Source organism: Podarcis muralis, chromosome 2 (genome assembly GCF_964188315.1).
Source record: "Podarcis muralis chromosome 2, rPodMur119.hap1.1, whole genome shotgun sequence".
NCBI classification, from domain to species: Eukaryota; Metazoa; Chordata; class Lepidosauria; order Squamata; family Lacertidae; genus Podarcis; species Podarcis muralis.
This window is the reverse complement of record NC_135656.1, coordinates 125,322,461-125,340,443: the sequence shown is the minus strand read 5'-3', so window position 1 is coordinate 125,340,443 and position 17,983 is coordinate 125,322,461. Positions and strand designations below refer to the sequence as shown.

Sequence of the window (17,983 nt, the reverse complement as noted above, 5' to 3'; positions counted from 1 at the left end):
GCACAGGGAAACGCCGTTTACCTTCCCGCCGGAGTGGTACCTCTTTATCTACTTGCACTTTGACGGGCTTTCAAACTGCTAGGTTGGCAGGAGCAGGGACCGAGCAACAGGAGCTCACCCCGTCGTGGGGATTCGAACCGCCGACCTTCTGATCGGCAAGTCCCTAGGCTGTGTGGTTTAACCCACAGCGCCACCCGCGTCCCTTATTTACATCATATGTCACTGTAAAAGTTTTCAAAAATATTCATCTTTTGAAGCAAAGACAACAAAGGATCTGGTGGGCCTTTAAAGGCCAATAAATGTACAGTGGTGCCCCGCAAGACGAATGCCTCGCAAGACGGAAAACCCACTAGACGAAAGGGTTTTCCGTTTTTGAGTTGCTTCGCGAGACGAATTTCCCTATGGACGAAAATGTCTTGCGAGTCTTGCCATTTCCCCCCCGCTTTCCTCCCCTTTTTCTAAGCCGCTAATAGCCTTTTAGCAGCTCAGCCGCTAAGCCTTTAATAGCCGCTAAGCCGCTAAGCCGCTAATAGCGCTAAGCCGCTAATGGGGTTGCTTCGCAAGACGAAAAAACCGCTAGACGAAGAGAATCGCGGAACGGATTTTTTTGTCTTGCGAGGCACCACTGTATTAGTGCCTAAGGTTTTGTGGGTTGCAGGCTGAGGATATGGACTCTGGACAAGGAAAGCTCACACCACCATTATCCTGTGAGTCTCCTTGTAGATTTTGTGTAGTTCTTCTGGAATTTATATAGCAATATCAGCTCATGAGAAGTTGTCCACATGAGCTGGAAAGCTGCCTTGCTCCCTCGGCCTGAAAGCGGAGATAAGCACCACACGCCATAGTCGAATTCAGCTGGACTTAACTGCCCAGGGGTCCTGTACCTTTTACCTGTATATAAACCCTGAATGCACTCCTATAGCATCCTTCACCCCTATTTCTGGCTTCCTGTACATCATCGTCAGCTTCGATCAGCCACGCAGCGGAAAGAAGAGCTAAAACCGGAAGCCTGAGAGAAGGAACCTCTCCTCTCCCAGGTGGACCAATGGTTTCATTTGGTATAATGCAGCGTCCTGCATCTCTGAGGCAACAGCTGGGCTGAACCATGGAGGGGGTGGGGGAAGTGGACCCCCCTTTCCAGGGACCCCTCTGTCGAAGAACTTGGAGGAGTAGCAGATTCCTTGCCAGGAGGGAGAAGCCAAGTGCAATAAACTAAAATCTGCCCTTATTCCCTTATGCCCTTCTAGAGTCCTTTGTAGGTTCTCCATCGGTCAGAGAGAATAACAGAGGGAAACCAGGATGGAGACGACTCTCCAAAAGGCCACGTCTCTCTCTCTGTCTCCCCACTGCCAATGTCCCCCTGGGGGAAATGGGGGGACGTGTTGCAGGGGAGCCAGACCTGCCGGTCTTTCCCTGGGAAGCAGAACTGGCACCGCTGCCTGACCTGCATTGCGAGTCAGGAGGCGGTCTCGCCTCATAGCGGGGAGCTGAATGGGGGGGACAACTGCTCTGCCAATGAGTTGCTCCCCCCATTAGCAAAACTCAAGTTCAAACACCAGCCCCTATTTTAAAAAGGCCCCCAGAATGACGACACTGGACTACCCTTTAGGGTTGTTGCATGTCAAAGTGCAAAGTCCAGCGGGAAGGTAAACGGTGTTTCCGTGCGCTGCTCTGGTTTCACCAGAAGTGGCTTAGTCCTGCTGTCCACATGACCTGGAAGCTGTATGCCGGCTCCCTCGGCCTTTAAAGCGAGATGAGCGCCGCAACCCCAGAGTCATCCGCGACTGGACCTAATGGTCAGGGGTCCCTTGACCTTCACTTTAAGTTACTGTTCCAGGCCCCAAACCCGTGTCAGGATGCCAGAGATTATCACTCAGGCAGAGGGGCTGCTGAATACCTGGCCTCCCGCTCATGGCCCGAGCTCCCCCCTTGGTCGCCATTTCCTTCCCCAACAGAACAACGGTGGACAGTTTGTGGTGTCGGGGCGTCATATGGGGCTTTGAGGAGACACTGCGTGTGTGAATGAAGGGGGGGACACTGCCTGCTGGAGGGGCAACCCCCCCAATCATTCTAAAAAATTATGTAACATCGGCAAGGGATTGAAAGAGATGAAGGGGAGATGTCCCCTTCCTGCCCCGGAGGACTTTTTCCCAGGTGGGGGGGGGTCTCCTTCCCTGCCGCCTCCGGGGATCGAACCCGGGACTTTCTCAGGAGAGAATCAGGAAAACGGAGCTTATAAGTCGTGCTTATAATCTTTTCCCTGCTTCTGCACACACTGTACAGACCTGTTCCAAACAACAAGACATTTCTTCCTTGCTCAGTTCACCTTAAGTTCATGATGACCTGTTCTTTATGCCTAGCTGACCACATCTACAGAACTTGATTATTGTATTCTTTCATGTTATGATCAATCATTAGTAATTGGTTTATGCTGTATCAATCTTTAGTTAGAATTTAATTAGGAGGTTTCATGCCTGTCTGGTTCCAACCTCGTTTCCCAGCCTTTAATCTATCGATGATTAATGTTCACATGTAATTCCCACCTCTCACATGTAATTCCCGCCTTATGCTTATTTTAACCAATCAGCAACAAGTTTCTTTGTGTTTGTATCAACCAATCAGCCACAAGCACACCTGTGGCAATGTTTGTAATATTCAATAAAGGAGAGCTCCCAGGGCTTCCCCTGCCAGACGCCTCTCATCACACCTGCTGCTCGTCTGCTGTGATTTTCATTCCTACAATTAACAGTGCAGGTAAGGGCATTTTTGTGATTTTTGTAGTGCAACTCATGATTTTTGTGGTGCAGGCTGTGCCCCTGGACATGATGTGTGATTTGACAGTGAGTTTAGGGTGGCCCAATGCAAAAAGCCTGAGGATCCATGAAGATCCGTGCTTCAAAACCATGTTTTTGGGCCACGGTATGGCCAGGAAGCCGTGGATCCGTGATTTCTGTGGTGCAGGCTGTGCCCCTGGCCATGGTGTTTGATCTGACAGTGACTTTGGGCTGGTCTTGTGCAAAAATCATGAGGATTCATGAGGATCCGTGTTTTTTAACCATGTTTTTGCGCCATTGCGGCACCACGATATAGTGGATGCGTGATTTTTTTGTTTCCGCCTACAGACTAAGATGTGGTCTACAGTATCATGGTTTTTAAATTTTGTTTCAATATAAAAATCATATGAATTCATGAGGATCCGTGCCTCAGATCCATGCTTTTGTGGCGCTGCGGCGCGGCAAAGTATTGGATCCACGTTTTTTATCGTCCAGTTTGTAGGCGTGCTTTCGGGTGTGATTTGACACTGCATTTGTTGGAGTTATTTATAAAAAAGTGGAGGATCCATGAGGATCCGTGTAGACCCGCCTTTTACCCAGACCCGCAAGGGAGAACAGCATTTAGGGTTGTCGTAACTTACTGCTCCGAGTCCCAAAAGGGCGCAGCAACTCCGGTCTACTTTGCAGGGCTGCTGTAACGGGGACCCCCTGCGCCCCGGCCCTGCCTCCCCCCGTCGGGAAATGGGGGTGAAACTGACCGGACCCCCCCCTCTCCCGGCAAGGGATTAAAAGAGATGAAGGGGGGATGTCCCCTTCCTGCCCCGGAGGACTTTTTCCCAGGTGTGGGGGGGGTCTCCTTCCCTGCCGCCTCCGGGGATCGATCCCGGGACTTTCTCAGGAGAGAATCAGGAAAACGGAGCTGCTTTGGGAGGAGGAGAATTGGTGTCGTCGGGGAGGGAGGGGCCACTCATCCCCCCCCGGGTCAGTGAGCTCCGCTTCCTAGAGAGGCAGGGAGGGAGGGGGCCAAGGGGGGAGGGGAGGGGCCTGATCCACCTTCCCGGAAGAGGAGCAGCTCTGCGGAGGAGGAGGAGGGGAAAGAGGTGCGAAATATATCTATATATGGGGGGGGGGAGGAGGCGCTTTTCCTCCCCCTGAATCTGCAAACAGGGCAGCTGGGAAGGGGGGGCAGGATTTGGGGCGGGGGGGTGAAATCTGGGGCGGATCTGGGGATCCGGCGAGCGGGGGAGGGGCTGGTTTAGGCGCTGGGGGGAGAAAGGAGCCCCTCCCCCCGAGAGGGCGCCTCCTTGGAGACCCCCTTTGTCTTGCGGGGAAGGAGCGGGGAGAGGACTTTGCAGCGCCCCATCCGCTTGAGAGGCAGGAGATGCTCAGCCGCCCCCCCCGGAAGGAAATGGGAGCCCCCCCCCCCAGGGCTGGGACTTGAACCCAGGCCCCAGTTCCGGCTTCCCCCCGGCAGGAATCCCTGGGGCGCCGCCATCCCGGCTTGGTGGGTCCCCTTTGGGGGGAGAAGGGTCAATGGGGGCGAGAGAGGCCTGGATGGAGGACCCCCCCCCCGTCTCCCTCCTGGGATGGGGAGAGATTTGGCAGGAAGGCTGAGCCGGCCAGGGGGGCCTTTGGGGAAAGGGGACCCGGGGGCGGAGGGAGGAGGAAGTTGGGGGGCGGAGGGAGAAAGGGAGCATCCCTGGGGAGGGATCGAAGCCATCTTGGAGAAAGAGAGAGGGACTGGGGGGCCGCCTGCCTTGACTTCTCCCTCCTGCCCAGGAATCTGCCAGGACTCCGAGTAGACCAGGGAGAGATCCCTGAGCAGGAGCCCCGATCCAGCCACCCTCTCCTCCCCTGTAGCTCAGTCCTTGCCCTGCCTTAGGTCCCAGATCAGGAGCTGCAGGGGGCGCTGGGGGCTGTTAGAGCGAGTCCACGCATGGGGGGAAAGAGGAAAGGGAGGAAGCCCCCTTTATTATTCCCCCCCTTTGAGGCTTCTCTCTGGGCAACTCCAGTCTCTCCCACATGTCTGTGTTTCTGTGCAGAAGCATCTAAAGGTCTCCCCCCCCAGAGACACCTGGGCCCAACTCCTCCTCTCCCTTCAGCCAGGTTTCCAGTATTCCCACTATATCAGTTCTCTTAAATCTGTGGGATTTAAGATTGTTATGGAAATGGGTGGAGTTTTCCCCCACCCCAGCCTGTGTAATTATTACTACAATTGTTATTTTTATTTATTTATTGAATCTATTAGTTGCTTTCTCTTGCCCAGGGCAGCCCAAAGGGACTTACAACCAGTTGTTGTTGTTGTTGTTATGTTCCACGGTGACACTCCAAGGCCTTCTTCGTCGTGTTTCCTGTATTTTGGGGGAAGAGAGAAGGCTGTTCTCGGGGCCTGCTCCCCCACTAGGGAAACTGAGGCAGCCCCCTCAGGCAGCAGATGCAGGGAGGGGCAAGGAGGGGACGGAGCTGAGTCCCATTTGGCCAGCCCTGATTTAACCCTCTATCCTCTCGTCCAGTGGAAGGTGCTGTTCCATTGCCAGTGTCCCAGACACGATGCAGCCGCCTTGGGAAGTCAGTGGTGCAAGATGATTTGGGAATGTGTGCAGTTGGTGGGACTGTATCAGGAAGATGTTGGAGATCACGGAGAAAGGAGAAATGAAAGCGTTTTCAGAGGAGGGGGAAGATGGAGAAAGTGTGTCCCACCAGATAAGGCTCCCATCCTCCCTGGCCATGGGCCATCCTTGCTTGGGCAGGTGGTACTTTTGAGTCCAACCACATCTGGAGGGCCAGAGATGCCTCAACTCAGCACAGAAGGTTCCTCTAGGGCTCAGTGTTACTTGGGAGTTGGTGGAACTGGATCTTAAGGGTTCTTGAGACATTGCCAAGGGATTGTGATTGGTATCCAGACCCTAACACTATAAAGCCAAGGTGTCCCCACTGAGCAGTTTATCAACCCTGCTGGCCGCTGGGGAAGACCTTCAGAAGGAAATGGTTTGCCCCCAATGTTAATTCCTTCCTTTCTCCGCTGCTGCTGCTGCCCACACTAAAGGAATGTCTGGATGAAATCCCAGGGATGTCTGGCTCCTATTACAAAGAGATCCAGTTGATATTCTAGAATAAAGTGTGGCTAAGATTCTGAGTCACAATCATGGCTGAGAAATACAGCCAGGGAATATGAAACTGATTTGAAGACTGGTCTCTTCTTTACACTTTTTATTATTATTATTATTGTTGTTGTTGTTGTTGTTATATTACATTCAGGAGGATACACCACTGGTTTCATCTTCTTTCTTTTCTTTCCCACAATGGGTATTATTCACCTTTAATACTCACCTTTTTCAGTGTCACACATATTTTTATATTCTGATCTTCAAATGAAGAGAGGTATAACAATTTAATAAATAATTCCCAGTTGGAGCAGAGCTAGAATATCCAGAAGCCCTTGGCCACCCAGGGCAAAGGAGGAAGAACAGTGAGAGAGGCCTGGACAGGGAATCTCCGCTAAGATAAGCCAGTGTCAGGAGGCGGGTGTGAGACCCGGCGGCATATAATTATTATAAATCATAACTGGCGTGGGTGTCTCAATCTGGCCTTCCCAGCAGTCAGGCTCCAGCTGTTTTCCTTCTGCATCTCCAGCTCTCTCCATTCAAGAATGCAAGACTGAGAGATGGAGGTCCAACCCCAAGAATATTCTCCAACTGAGCGCTCCTTCAACCGACCACAAGCACCAAGCCTTGTCACTAGACTTATATATGGGTCTCCCAAAATGGTCAGTATGGACGTCTTGAGGCCAAAGGGACTGTGCAGGTGATGAATAAAGATCTAGAGGTCGAAGGGGACAAAATGTGGCCCAAGGGGTGGAGGATTATAGTGCAGAGGATGAAGAACTTCATGATGAACTTAGGATGCTGATTAATCTTGGCCAGGTTCATGGAACATAGAGCAGCTCCCGTTCCTGTGAGAAACCACTTTTTATAAAACGTAAAGCCCACAGTTCAAATGTATTCTAAGATAATGCTGGTTCATTAATAATAATTAAGGGTTATGAAAGGCTGATGATGCATGACCATTATTTTACCGTATTTTTCGCATCATAGGATGCACTTTTTCCCTCCTAAAAACCAAGGGAAAATGTGAGTGCGTCCTATGGAGTGAATGCAGGGGGGAGGCAGGCGGGAAAAGCCCCCAAGAGCCGCACACAAGCTCCGTGCGCTCTTGCGGCCTTTTCCCCAGGAGGGAGAAGGGAGTGACTGGCCGCATAGTCCCTTCTCCCTCCTCGTGTAAGCTGCCCCTCTCCCGGTTTCCTGCTTCAGAGCTACTACGGAGGAGGGAAGGAAGGGGACCATGGATCCTCCGCTGCTGGCGGCTGCAGTGGATTCCCTCCTCCGTGACTGCTTTGAAGCAGGAAAGTGGGAGGGGAGCAGCTTACACTCGTGTAAGCAGCTCCTCTCCCGCTTTCCTGCTTCAGAGCAACTACGGAGGAGGAGGGAAGGAAGGGGACCATGGATCCTCCGCTGCTGGCGGCTGCAGAGGATTCCCTCCTCCGTGACTGCTTTGAAGCAGGAAAGTGGGAGGGGAGCAGCTTACACTCGTGTAAGCAGCTCCTCTCCCACTTTCCTGCTTCAAAGTGGAGGGAATCCACTGCAGTTGCGAGCAGAGGATCCATGGCTCCGCTTCCTTCCCTCGAAGCAGGGTGCAGGGGGGAAAGAGGGCAGGAAATAGATGCCGGGCAGGAAGACACAACCACACTTTGACCACTGGAAAGTCCACCTCAGCCTCCCCAGATTTCCACTGAGACGGCCAGGCTAATCTCGATGGCCATAGGTCAGGCTCAGCATTATTAACTGGGCTTAGATAAGCCATGGTTCCCCTTCCTACCCTCCTCTGAGGCTCGATTTAAAGCACCAAAGCGGACAGGTGCCACCCGCTTTGCTGCTTTAAATAGTTTAGTGCAACATTTGATTCAGAATATTTTTTTCCGTATTTTCCTCCTCTAAAAACTAGGTGCGCCCTATGGTCAGGTGCGCCCTATGGAGCGAAAAATACGGCACATTATTTCATTTGCCTATGCTAAAAACTTGGAACATATGGAGGACAGGAGAGATTGTACAAGGTGTTAAAATAAGAGCTGGTAATTGATGTGTGTAATATTCCTTTGTTCTCTTCCTAGGTTTCCTTTCCCCCCGCTCCTCCCTGTTGAAAGAAGGCAATGGAGAAGGCAGTCAAAATTCTGGAGGGCCATGTCCAATGGGAATAACAAAGAAACCATATAAATTCATGGAATGTGAAAAGAGAGAGGAGAAACAATTTGAAAGTATGGAGTGTGGGAAGAGTTTCATTGACAGTGGAACACTTGGAAAACATCAACAGACTCACACAGGAGAGAAACCATTTAAATGCATGGAGTGTGGAAAAAGCTTTGGTTGGAGTTCAAACCTTCGTATACATAAACACACTCACACGGGGGAGAAACCATATAAATGTAAGGAGTGTGGAAAGAGCTTCAGTCAGAAGGGAAGCCTTAGAATCCATCAACGGACTCACACGGGGGTGAAACCATATAAATGTTACGAGTGTGGAAAGAGCTTCAGTCAGATTGGACACATTAGAAACCATCAACGAACCCACACAGGGGAAAAACCATATAAATGTATGGAGTGTGGAAAGAGCTTCACCGATGGTGGATCATTTAGAAAACATCAACAGACACACACGGGCGAGAAACCATTCAAATGCATGGAATGTGTAAAGAGCTTCAGTCAGAGGAGAAGCCTTATAATCCATCAACGGATTCACACAGGGGAGAAACCATTTAAATGTTTGGAGTGTGGAAAGAGTTTCAGTACGAATGGAAGACTGAATAGTCATAATAAAACTCACACTGGGGAAAAACCATTTGAATGTATGCTGTGTGATAAGAGCTTCACTGAGAGTAGAAAACTTAGAATCCATCATCGAACTCACACAGGGGAAAAACCATATAAATGTATGGATTGTGGAAAGAGCTTCAGTTGTAGTGGAGCAGTAAGAAAACATCAACGGACTCACACAGGGGAGAAACCTTTTAAGTGCATGGAGTGTGGAAAGAGCTTCACTTGTAGTGGAGCAGTAAGAAGACATCAATGGACTCACTCAGGGGAGAAACCATTTAAATGCATGGAATGTGGAAAGAGCTTCAGTCGGAGTGGAAACCTGAATTTACATCACCAAATTCACACTGGGGAGAAACCATTTAAATGCACCGAGTGCGGCAAGAGCTTCAATCACAGTGGAACACTTAGACAACATCAATGGACTCACACAGGGGAGAAACCATTTAAATGTAAGGAGTGTGGAAAGGGCTTCACCAATGTTGGAAATGTTAGAAGACATCAACAGACTCACTCGGGGACAAGCAAATAATTGTATGGAGTGTGGAAAGAGCTTCAATAGAAGTGGAAACCTTAGCAAACATCAGCGAACTCAAAAAGGGAAAACCACTTACGTATATGGAGCGTACACAGAGCTTCATTCCTGATGTTCTTAGAAAACATCAATGGACTCGCAAGGAGGAAAAGCTTTAAGAGTTGAAACCCTACAATCCACAAACAGAAAATCATAAATGGATTGAATGGAAGCAGTGTGGGAAGTGTTTCAATTGCTTTATATATAGACAATTTTATTAATACAGTGGTACTTCGGGTTACGTATGCTTCAGGTTACATACGCTTCAGGTTAAAGACTCCACTAACCCAGAAATAGTGCTTCAGGCTAAGAACTTTGCTTCAGGATGAGAAAAGAAATTGTACTCCGGCGGTGCAGCGGCAGCAGGAGGCCCCATTAGCTAAAGTGGTGCTTCAGGTTAAGAACAGTTTCAGGTTAAGAACGAACCTCCGGAACGAAATAAGTACTTAACCTGAGGTACCACTGTATATAATTTTATTTACAAATTGCTTCCTGGTTCACTTCCCGGTTGTTGGCGTTTGAAAGCCCCAAACGTTCAACTTCCGAAGCGTTCAACAACCAAGATTCCACTGGGTATCCAGCAATTGTGTGTTGTCCAACAATATCCATTCTTTTAACCAACACAAAGAGGCTGCTTCATAGTAGAAATTCTAGCAATGCGTAGCCACCTCTATTTTTAGTATCTATCAAATTTTATACTTTGTTCTTGGTGTTTCCCCCCTGCCAGAGTAATCATGAAATATATCTTTGCCATTTGTTAAAGAAGCTTGTATTATTTATTATTGGTATCATTTACAGTGGTACCTCGCAAGACAAATGCCTCGCAAGACGGAAAACTCGCAAGACGAAAGGGTTTTCCGTTTTTCGAGGTGCTTCGCCAGACGAATTTCCCTATGGGCTTGCTTCGCAAGAAGAAAGCCCATAGGGAAATCTCCGGGGACCTCTTTTAAAATGCAGGCGGGGGGAAGCAAAGACTTTCGCCCACCGCCGGCCTTCAGAAGAGGTCCTGGACCTCTTCTGAAGTCCGGCGGGGGGCGAACGTCTTTGCTCCCCACCCCGCCTGCCTTCCCGGGACAGCAGAGACTTCTCCGCTGTCCCGGGCAATCTTAAAATGCTGGCGGGCGGCAGCGAAGCCTTCGCTGCCGACCCCCAGCATTTTAAAAGCCCCCGGGACAGTGGAGACTTCTCCGCGCCGCTTCCTCACGCGCTTGCTTCGTTACCCCCTCCCTCCTCCTTTCCTCCATGGCGTTCAGGCGGTTTGTTGCAACGGCTGCAGCTGCCGCTTGTGGGTTTTACAAAGTAAATAACTGTTATTTTTCAATAAGGTTATGATTTATGTTTGTTATGTTTTGTTTGGTTTTTGTTTGTCGTTGATATTGTAAAAACTAAAATTTTTTTTTTGGAAAAAACAACAACAAAATTGCTCAATTCCCCCCGAAATATAGTCCGGCCCCCAACAAGGTCTGAGGGACAGTGGACTGGCCCCCTGCTGAAAAAGTCTGCTGACCCCTGATCTAGTAGATCCATTGTTGTAACCATATCAAAAGAGTATTTGGTATTTTGCCTTCTTTTGAGATACTGTCCCTCAGTGTTCTGTCATAGTCCAGTGATACTACTCCATTAAATTCACCCTGTAGCAGGAACCCCCCCACCCCAATCATTCTGTTTGTACAAACTTCACTGTCTCAGCACATCTATAGCCCTGCCCAGTTGTTATGCCAACCCTGATGATCCCAGACAGAAGACAATCAAGATCACAAAGAACTTGCATATGGGAGTGGATTCAGCATGGACTGAAACAAAGGACAATGATAAGATCTTCCCTCTGGGAGCAGGAAACTGCAAACTCCCCTTTGTCTCCTGGAAGTGATTCATGGGGAGGGGGGAAAGGAGGAACCAGCCAGGTGACAAGACACTCAGGTTACCACCAACTCCTCCCTCAACCCCTCCTTTCTGTAATGTATGCATGATGTTTCTGGGGGTGGGCTTGACCTAGAGGAGGGAAATTTTCAAAAGTTTTTATAAGACCTTGCACACTATTTTTCTGGGTCTTTCCTCTCACCTGCAGGTGAGGGGAACACCCTGTCGTGACAGTCTTTCTTCAATAAAGACCAAGCCTACAGGCTGCTGATTTGCTTCAATTTACTCTGGTTGGTGTCTTTACTTTTTGTCCAAGGGAGCCCTCAGATTTTTCTGGTAAAAGTTTGACGACCATGCTCAGGGACACTTGGTTCTCCTGTGAAGGTGAGGGGGGAGATAGAGGGGATCGGGCGCCACTGGGCAACCTTAGCCCAGGGATCCTTCTTCCTCTCCCTGCCTCCTCTTTGCGGGCGGTAATCAACCGTCACCAAAAGCCCAACCAGGGGAAGCAAAGGCAAGGTCAAGCCAGCTAAGGAGAAAGGATCCCGGGATCCACGGGGGACATCTTCGAACGTGAGTATGGTTTGAAGTAAATACATTGGGAGGGGGGTGGAAAAGTAACGTCCCCACGACAGCCAGACTTTCCTTCTTTCATTTCTGACGTTATCCTTCGGAGTCGGCCGGGAACGTTTTTAAGCTCTCTCCTTTTCTCCCCTGATTTTCCCCTTCGGAAAGTGGCCAGGGAAATCGCGGAACTTTTCTGTCTGACGTTACCTCTCGGAGTCGTCTAGGGACATCTAAAACTTTCCCTTTTCTCCCCCGATTTTCTTTTTTCGGTGTGTGACCGGGAAAATCGTGGTACTTTTACTGTTTTCCGACGTTACCTCTCGGAGTCGTCTAGGAACGTCTTAATCTCTCTCCTTTTCTCCCCTGTTTTGCGTCTTGGAATTGAGTCCGGGAAAGCGTGGCTCTTTTACTGTTTCTCTGACGTCCTTCCCTTGGAGTCGTCCAGTGGCGTCTTTTCAAAAGTATTTTAATGCAAGGTCATTTGCTTCCTTTCAAACCTTGGTTGTTTTCTCGGACCCCGATCTGGCACTGCATTGCGCAGGCGTTCAGTAGGGGACTCCAAACTTAGTCTCAAAGGCTAGGCAGGAGGCTGTCGTGGGTGGTAGAGGGGGAAATAGGATTAGTCTTGTAAACAGCGCTGAGGTAAAGGAATTCCGGGCAGAGGGACCCATGGTTTGAGTTTCAGGTTCAGGTTTGAGATTTCCAGAAATTAATTCGTGGTTTATAGATAAGTAGGAATTGTGTTAGTCAAGGGTACTTTTAGTACTGAAAGGATCTTTTATCTGTCCCCCCTTTCTTTTCCATTGCCCCTCCTCCCTTGTGTGTGTGTTTCCACTCTTTCTGTCTTTAGCGTACTTCGTTAACGAAAAAAAGCCCAATAATAACATATGAGAGAATGGGAGCTCACTAAACACCCTAGCTGGAATCCTCCTGGCAACAAAGCTTCCATGAAGCTTTTTTGCCCCAGAGAGGATTCTAATATGCCCCTCCAGCTTGTCATCTCCAATTGAGAAAAAAATAAAAATAAAGGGGCAAAATGGTCTTTCAAGTACAAAGTACGAGACCGTTGTAACTTTTGGTGGGTGGCTTAGGCCCACCACCTGGAACCCAGGGCACAGCGGCCACCTCAGGGATCCTTCAACAAAATCAGGGTGTGAACCCTTAGGGAGAGCTGAACACATCAAATTTGTGTTGTTAAACTATAACCTAAAGCTATAACATGAAACCGTAAACTTAATGGTGCTCAGAAGGTAGTAGATATAATAACAGCCCAGCCTGAGAGCCCACGCATTAGAGATCTTAATTTCTCTTAAATAATAATAATAATAATAATAATAATAATAATAATAATTTTTTAAAAAATGAATAAGAGATGTACTCAAAGATTTAGAAATATTTCAAGGGTTTGTATTTACATTGGCCTCGGCATCCACAGACTGTTCTTAAATGCACATAGTTTTAAATTGCAAGCTTGCTTCAAAAATTTTAAATCTAAGGAAGCCATGTTGGGCCTTATCAATCTTAAACAAGACAAAATGGAGAATGAAGTGTGCAAATGTTTGTTATTTGAGAAAAGCTCTAAAAGAGAGTTTTCCTCCCAAGTGGTAAAATCCTGTATACATGCTACTTGTGTTCTGAAAGGAGGATTACCCCACCTCCTTCCTCTAGTTTAAGTGAGGAGGGTGATTTTAAGTCTAGTGGTAAATGATGTTTTGTTGTAACTTTTGAGTTTGTGAGTACACCTGTGTTCCAGTCTATTTTGGAATGTGAAGTTAACCTAATGTTTCTGCTGCAAAAGCCTAGTTGAGCACAATTGCTCTCTCAAGCTAAAATGCAGTGTATGTATTTCATCAAGCATATGCCTATGGTGTTCCTTCTAAGAAAAATATGTGAGTCCAGTTTTAACTTTGATTTGGTTGGACAGAAGAGTTATTGTAAGGCTCCTGATATCAGTCTCTATAAGACTTCCTGGCCTCTTTTCTCAGAAAATGCCCCCCCCCCTTGTTTCATTCTGTCTCGGGGGGGGGGGGGGTTTCTTACTTCTGTGCCAGGTAAATTTACTCCCGAGTAAGCTTCCTTTAAAGGAAACTGTGACACCAGGCTGGTGTGAGACCACAGAAGAGCTACCTTGACACCTGAGAACACAAAAAAATGGCGGGGACAAAGCAAACAGCATTTTTCAGTCATTAGTGGATCTTCCTGCTAAATGTAAAGCATACGCCACTATCGAGAAAATATTTCTTCCAAGGTACTAGAATGCCACAAGTAACTGAGCAACAAAATATTAATTTTACATGATATCCTATGTCTAACTATGTGCACTGTTACACCATTATATTTCTATGCAAAGCTTGAGAGCTTGAGAAAGAGAACTGTCATTGTCCAGGAGAGGTTGTAGATCTCTGATGATGCGTTGTACTGTTTTAACTTGGGAGCTGTATGTGATGACTAGAGGTGTTCTGTTCTTTTCTTTTTTGGGTCTGTCTTGCAGCAAGTTCTCTCTGGGTATCAGTCTGGCTCTGTTGATCTGTTGTCTAACTTCATCTGCTGGGTATTTTAGTTGTAAAAAGGTTTGCTGTAGGTCTCTTAGGTGAGAGTCTCCGTATGTAGAATTGGAACAGATACGGCTGTAACGTAGTGCCTGGCTATATACAATGGACTGTTTGGGATGTTTGGGATCCTGAGAAGCAGAGCCCAGGATAATTAGTGTTGCCATATTTCAAAAAGTAAAAACCATGACAACCCAAATTTGTAGTGCTTTTTTTTTTTAGACAAGGCCCCAAATAAACGCCAAAAAAGCCCATGATTTTTCGACTGACTTGTCTTAAATTCAGGACAAAGTGCCATCTTTTGGAAATTCTGCCTTTGAAATCTTTTGCTAGTCTTTCTTTTGAATGGGGGGGGGGCGTTCAATCTGGCCAGTCCCCACGCAAAAGAATAAATGGAAACGTATCAAAAAGGGCAGCATTTGGAAACCACCTGGTTGCAAACCACTCTGGGTCCTTTGGCCTCCTGCTAGCAGAACTGCCTGAGCTGCTGGCTCCGCACATGGGAGCAGAGTAGGACTTACTTCCGAGTAAGCAGGCATCGGATGGAAGATTGTGTATCAATAAGGCTTTTGGCCGTGAATTTATACCTACCGCTAAAAGGAAAAGAGAGAGGAGGTTCTTTATGCAGGCCCCAAACTAGACCCCAAGCAGCTATTTAAGGGCAGTGAGGGAAGAATTATTAGTTGGGAAGTGACACTGGCAGGAAGGAAGAACAGTCCTGGAGGAAGAATTATACACAGCAAATGGGAAGAAATCAGACTTTTACATACTGTATGGGATGCAGGCAGTGGTGAGGGGCTTTTTATACAGCCTTCTTTCTAGAGAAGCTCCAAAAGCCAGATATATGAGCAGAAATCAGGGCGAATGAGAAGAAATCCACCAAGAAAACAGGGAGCCCGGGGAATCTGCCTCCTCGGCGCCTGAAACTGAGGCGAGGCTCCGATTTCGAAGGGCGGGAAGTTGGGAAAAGGCGGGAAAAGTCGTTGAGGGGAAGGAGCAGCGGGGGGAGGGGCTCCTCCTCTCTTGTCCCTCAGAGACACAACGGGGACCCTCTTGGGAGGGGAGCAGAAAGGGGTCTCTCTCTCCCCCTCACAACCCCATTGCCCTCCTCTCATGGCGGAAGGGGAGCCCACCCTCTCCCTGCCGGGCCAGGGGGGTCTCTGGGCGCAGGAGAGCCTGTGGGGAGGAGGGGGGAGAGGAAAGGAAGCGCCCCTTCTCTCTCAGGCAGCCCCATGTCTCTTCCCACCCCCAGGGGCTGGGTCCATCTCTGGCTTCACAGATGACCCCCCCCCCTGGGCTGGGGGGGGAGGGACCCCCCTTGGCTTCCCTGGCTCAGCCCCTCCCCCACTCTCCTGACCCACAGGAGGAGGGGCAGCCCTTCCCTCCTTCTCACTCAGCCTCTCCCCTCTCAACCTCCCTGTTTGCAGATTGAAAACCACGTCCTTCTCTCCCCGCAAACTCAGGTCACCCCCATATATGATGCCCCCCTGGCAGCCATCTCGACCCCCTGCTGTGGGGAGGAGGAAGGAGGGGGGCCATGTCCCCATGGAGCCCCCAGAGGCAGCGCGGTCCCGTCCGCTTCCCATCCCAACACAGGGAGGGGCTGCTCTGCGGATGTAGCTCTAGGGGCAAGCGCATCCCAAAAGGAACCGGAAGTGTCTCTGCGAAATGCGCCGGAAGTTTCCAGGAAAGGGTATGAGGGGCGTCAGTGGAGAACACCCCCCCCCGCCCTTTCTATTGCAGACAAGGAAAGCGGACTAATCCGGAGCCAGGGAGGCGGAGGACCAAGAGGTAAAGGGGGAGAGAAGGGGGGGAAATAGAGGGGGGGATAAGGGGGGAGGACGAGGAGACCCCCCCCCGTAAGGAAAGCGCCCTCCCTGGGGCCCGTCGACAGGGGCCCCGATCCAGGCCCCGACCCAGGTGGGAAGGGGGGACCCAACACCTGCAGGGATCTACACCTTGCAAGATCTCCTGGGCAGCAGCAGCACCGCCAGACTCCCCTTTCTCTTTCCTGGGGGGCCGAGAGATGCTCAGCTGCCCTGGCGGGAAGGGGAAGGAGGACCCCAAGCAGGGCTGGGGGTGGGGCTGAGGCCCCCCATTCTCCCGGCTTCCCCCTGGCAGGAATCCCTGGGGTCGCCTGGCTGGGGAAACGGAGAGAGGGAAGGGTTAAAGGGAGGGGGAGGAGCCTCGACAGAGACCCCTCCCCTTCCAGCACCCCTGACCCCCCTTCTCCCCCCCTTCCCTAATGACACTACCAGGTTATCTGCATTCACTAGGACTCATCTCCATACTTTGGATTGTCCTGAATACTACCAATTATATCCTAGCCCAAACCCAAAAGTCCTGCTAGGATGCATCTTGGTTTGCCTGCTGATGAAACTGAGTGTGTGATGATTGATAATATTTCCATTTATCGGTTTCAGACCCCTAAGTAGTAGCAGCTGCCAGGACATTGTCCTGTTCGCCTCTGTATACTTCCAGCCTTATTTCAGACGTTGTGGTATGAGGACCCCAAGCAGGGCTGGGGGTGGGGCTGAGGCCCCCCATTCTCCCGGCTTCCCCCTGGCAGGAATCCCTGGGGTCGTGGGGCGCCTGGCGGGGTCCCCAAGAGACCAGCTGAGTTTGTTCTGTGGATAAGCTTTCGTGTGCATGCGCACTTCTTCAGATTGGACAGTTTTCTACCTGAAATTTCTCTTTCCTCTCAATAATATCTCTTTCAAACTGTGAACCTCTCCCTTTATCTTGTCCAAACAAGATGATTTGATGGTATTGAAACCAATCCGCCACCACACCTCCCACCTCATCCTGTTTATTCAGTTTTATTTCTTCTTCCGAAAAGTCCAAAAGATCTCTGTAAGTTGCCCATTGCTTTTTCCGTATTGCATTTTTTAAAAAGCTGTTGCTTTTGTGGGTTGGAGCCAAAGAGGTGTTTTTCTTTCCAGCAGATTATTATATTTATCTCATACTGTAAAAAGGATTTTCTGAATAACCTGATTCATAGAGCTCTTGTGTGTTTTAGTTTTATCCTGCCATAAATAAGCGTGCCAACCAAACATAGTCTTACAACCTTTGTTATACGAAAAAACCTGCTCCTTTCCCCTTATGGGGTATCCAAGAGCCCATATAGTCCTTAAGTGGGATCCATATAGGTAGGAGAAAATAACAGAGGCCAACCAGTGTACCGTAATTTTCGCTCCATAACACAAACTTTTTTGCTCCTAGAAAGTAAGGGAAAATGCCTGTGCGTGTTAAGGAGCGAATGCACTGGATCGGAGCCATGGCTGCCGTCAGCCAAGCAAAGCGGGAGCCGCTTGCAGGGCTTTGCACGGCTCTAGCTTTGCTTGCTTTGCAGCCAGGAGGAGGGGGAGGAGCCGAGGAGGAGGGAGGGAAGGAGAGGCATGGCAGCAAAGCGGGCAGCAGCCGCTTGCAGGGGAGGAGGGACAGACGGGAGCCATAGCGAGCCGGGAGAAGGCAGGCGGTTCAAAGCCAGCAAGCGCTTTTAAAGTAGCCAGCAACAGCTGCTGCAGCCTCAGCTAGCAAAGGTCCGTGCGCTCTCTAAACGGAGCAATGAGGCTGCAGAGGGACAGGAGGGCTTGGATCAGGAAGGATAAAATTTAAGCAACCAGCAGCAAAAAACAACAACAAAAAAACCAACCTGGAGCTCTGAGCCACGAGAGCAGTGAAAACCAGGAAGTAAAAAAAAAGGCTATCCCCCGCTTCTCAGCTGTTTTCAGGCAGGATAGATTTGAGCATTGTCTGGGTCCTAGTGCCCCTACCGCTTTTTTGTGCTCC

At 49.5% G+C, this 17,983-nt stretch overlaps 2 protein-coding genes across 4 annotated transcripts in view; both read left to right on the top strand.

Annotated features, from left to right (window-relative positions):
• The window catches only part of LOC114592610 (uncharacterized), a 36,540-nt gene extending 22,092 nt beyond the window's left edge, over positions 1 to 14,448 (top strand). The window contains exon 3 of the mRNA XM_077923450.1: positions 8,134 to 14,448. Coding sequence (XP_077779576.1) covers positions 8,134 to 9,173 — 1,040 coding nt within the window. The 3' untranslated portion in view covers positions 9,174 to 14,448. The remainder of the gene's footprint in view (positions 1 to 8,133) is intronic.
• Positions 1 to 17,983, top strand: part of LOC144326624 (uncharacterized) — a 297,359-nt gene that overhangs the window by 260,928 nt on the left and 18,448 nt on the right. The window contains exon 1 of one of the 3 annotated variants that reach the window (XM_077923189.1): positions 15,889 to 15,982. The exons of 1 other annotated variant lie outside the window; for it this stretch is intronic. The gene's annotated coding sequence lies outside the window, so the exon portion shown is untranslated. Of the gene's footprint in view, positions 1 to 15,888; positions 15,983 to 16,033; positions 17,045 to 17,983 lie in introns of those variants that run through there. One more of the 3 variants, XM_077923191.1, reaches the window with a different exon arrangement.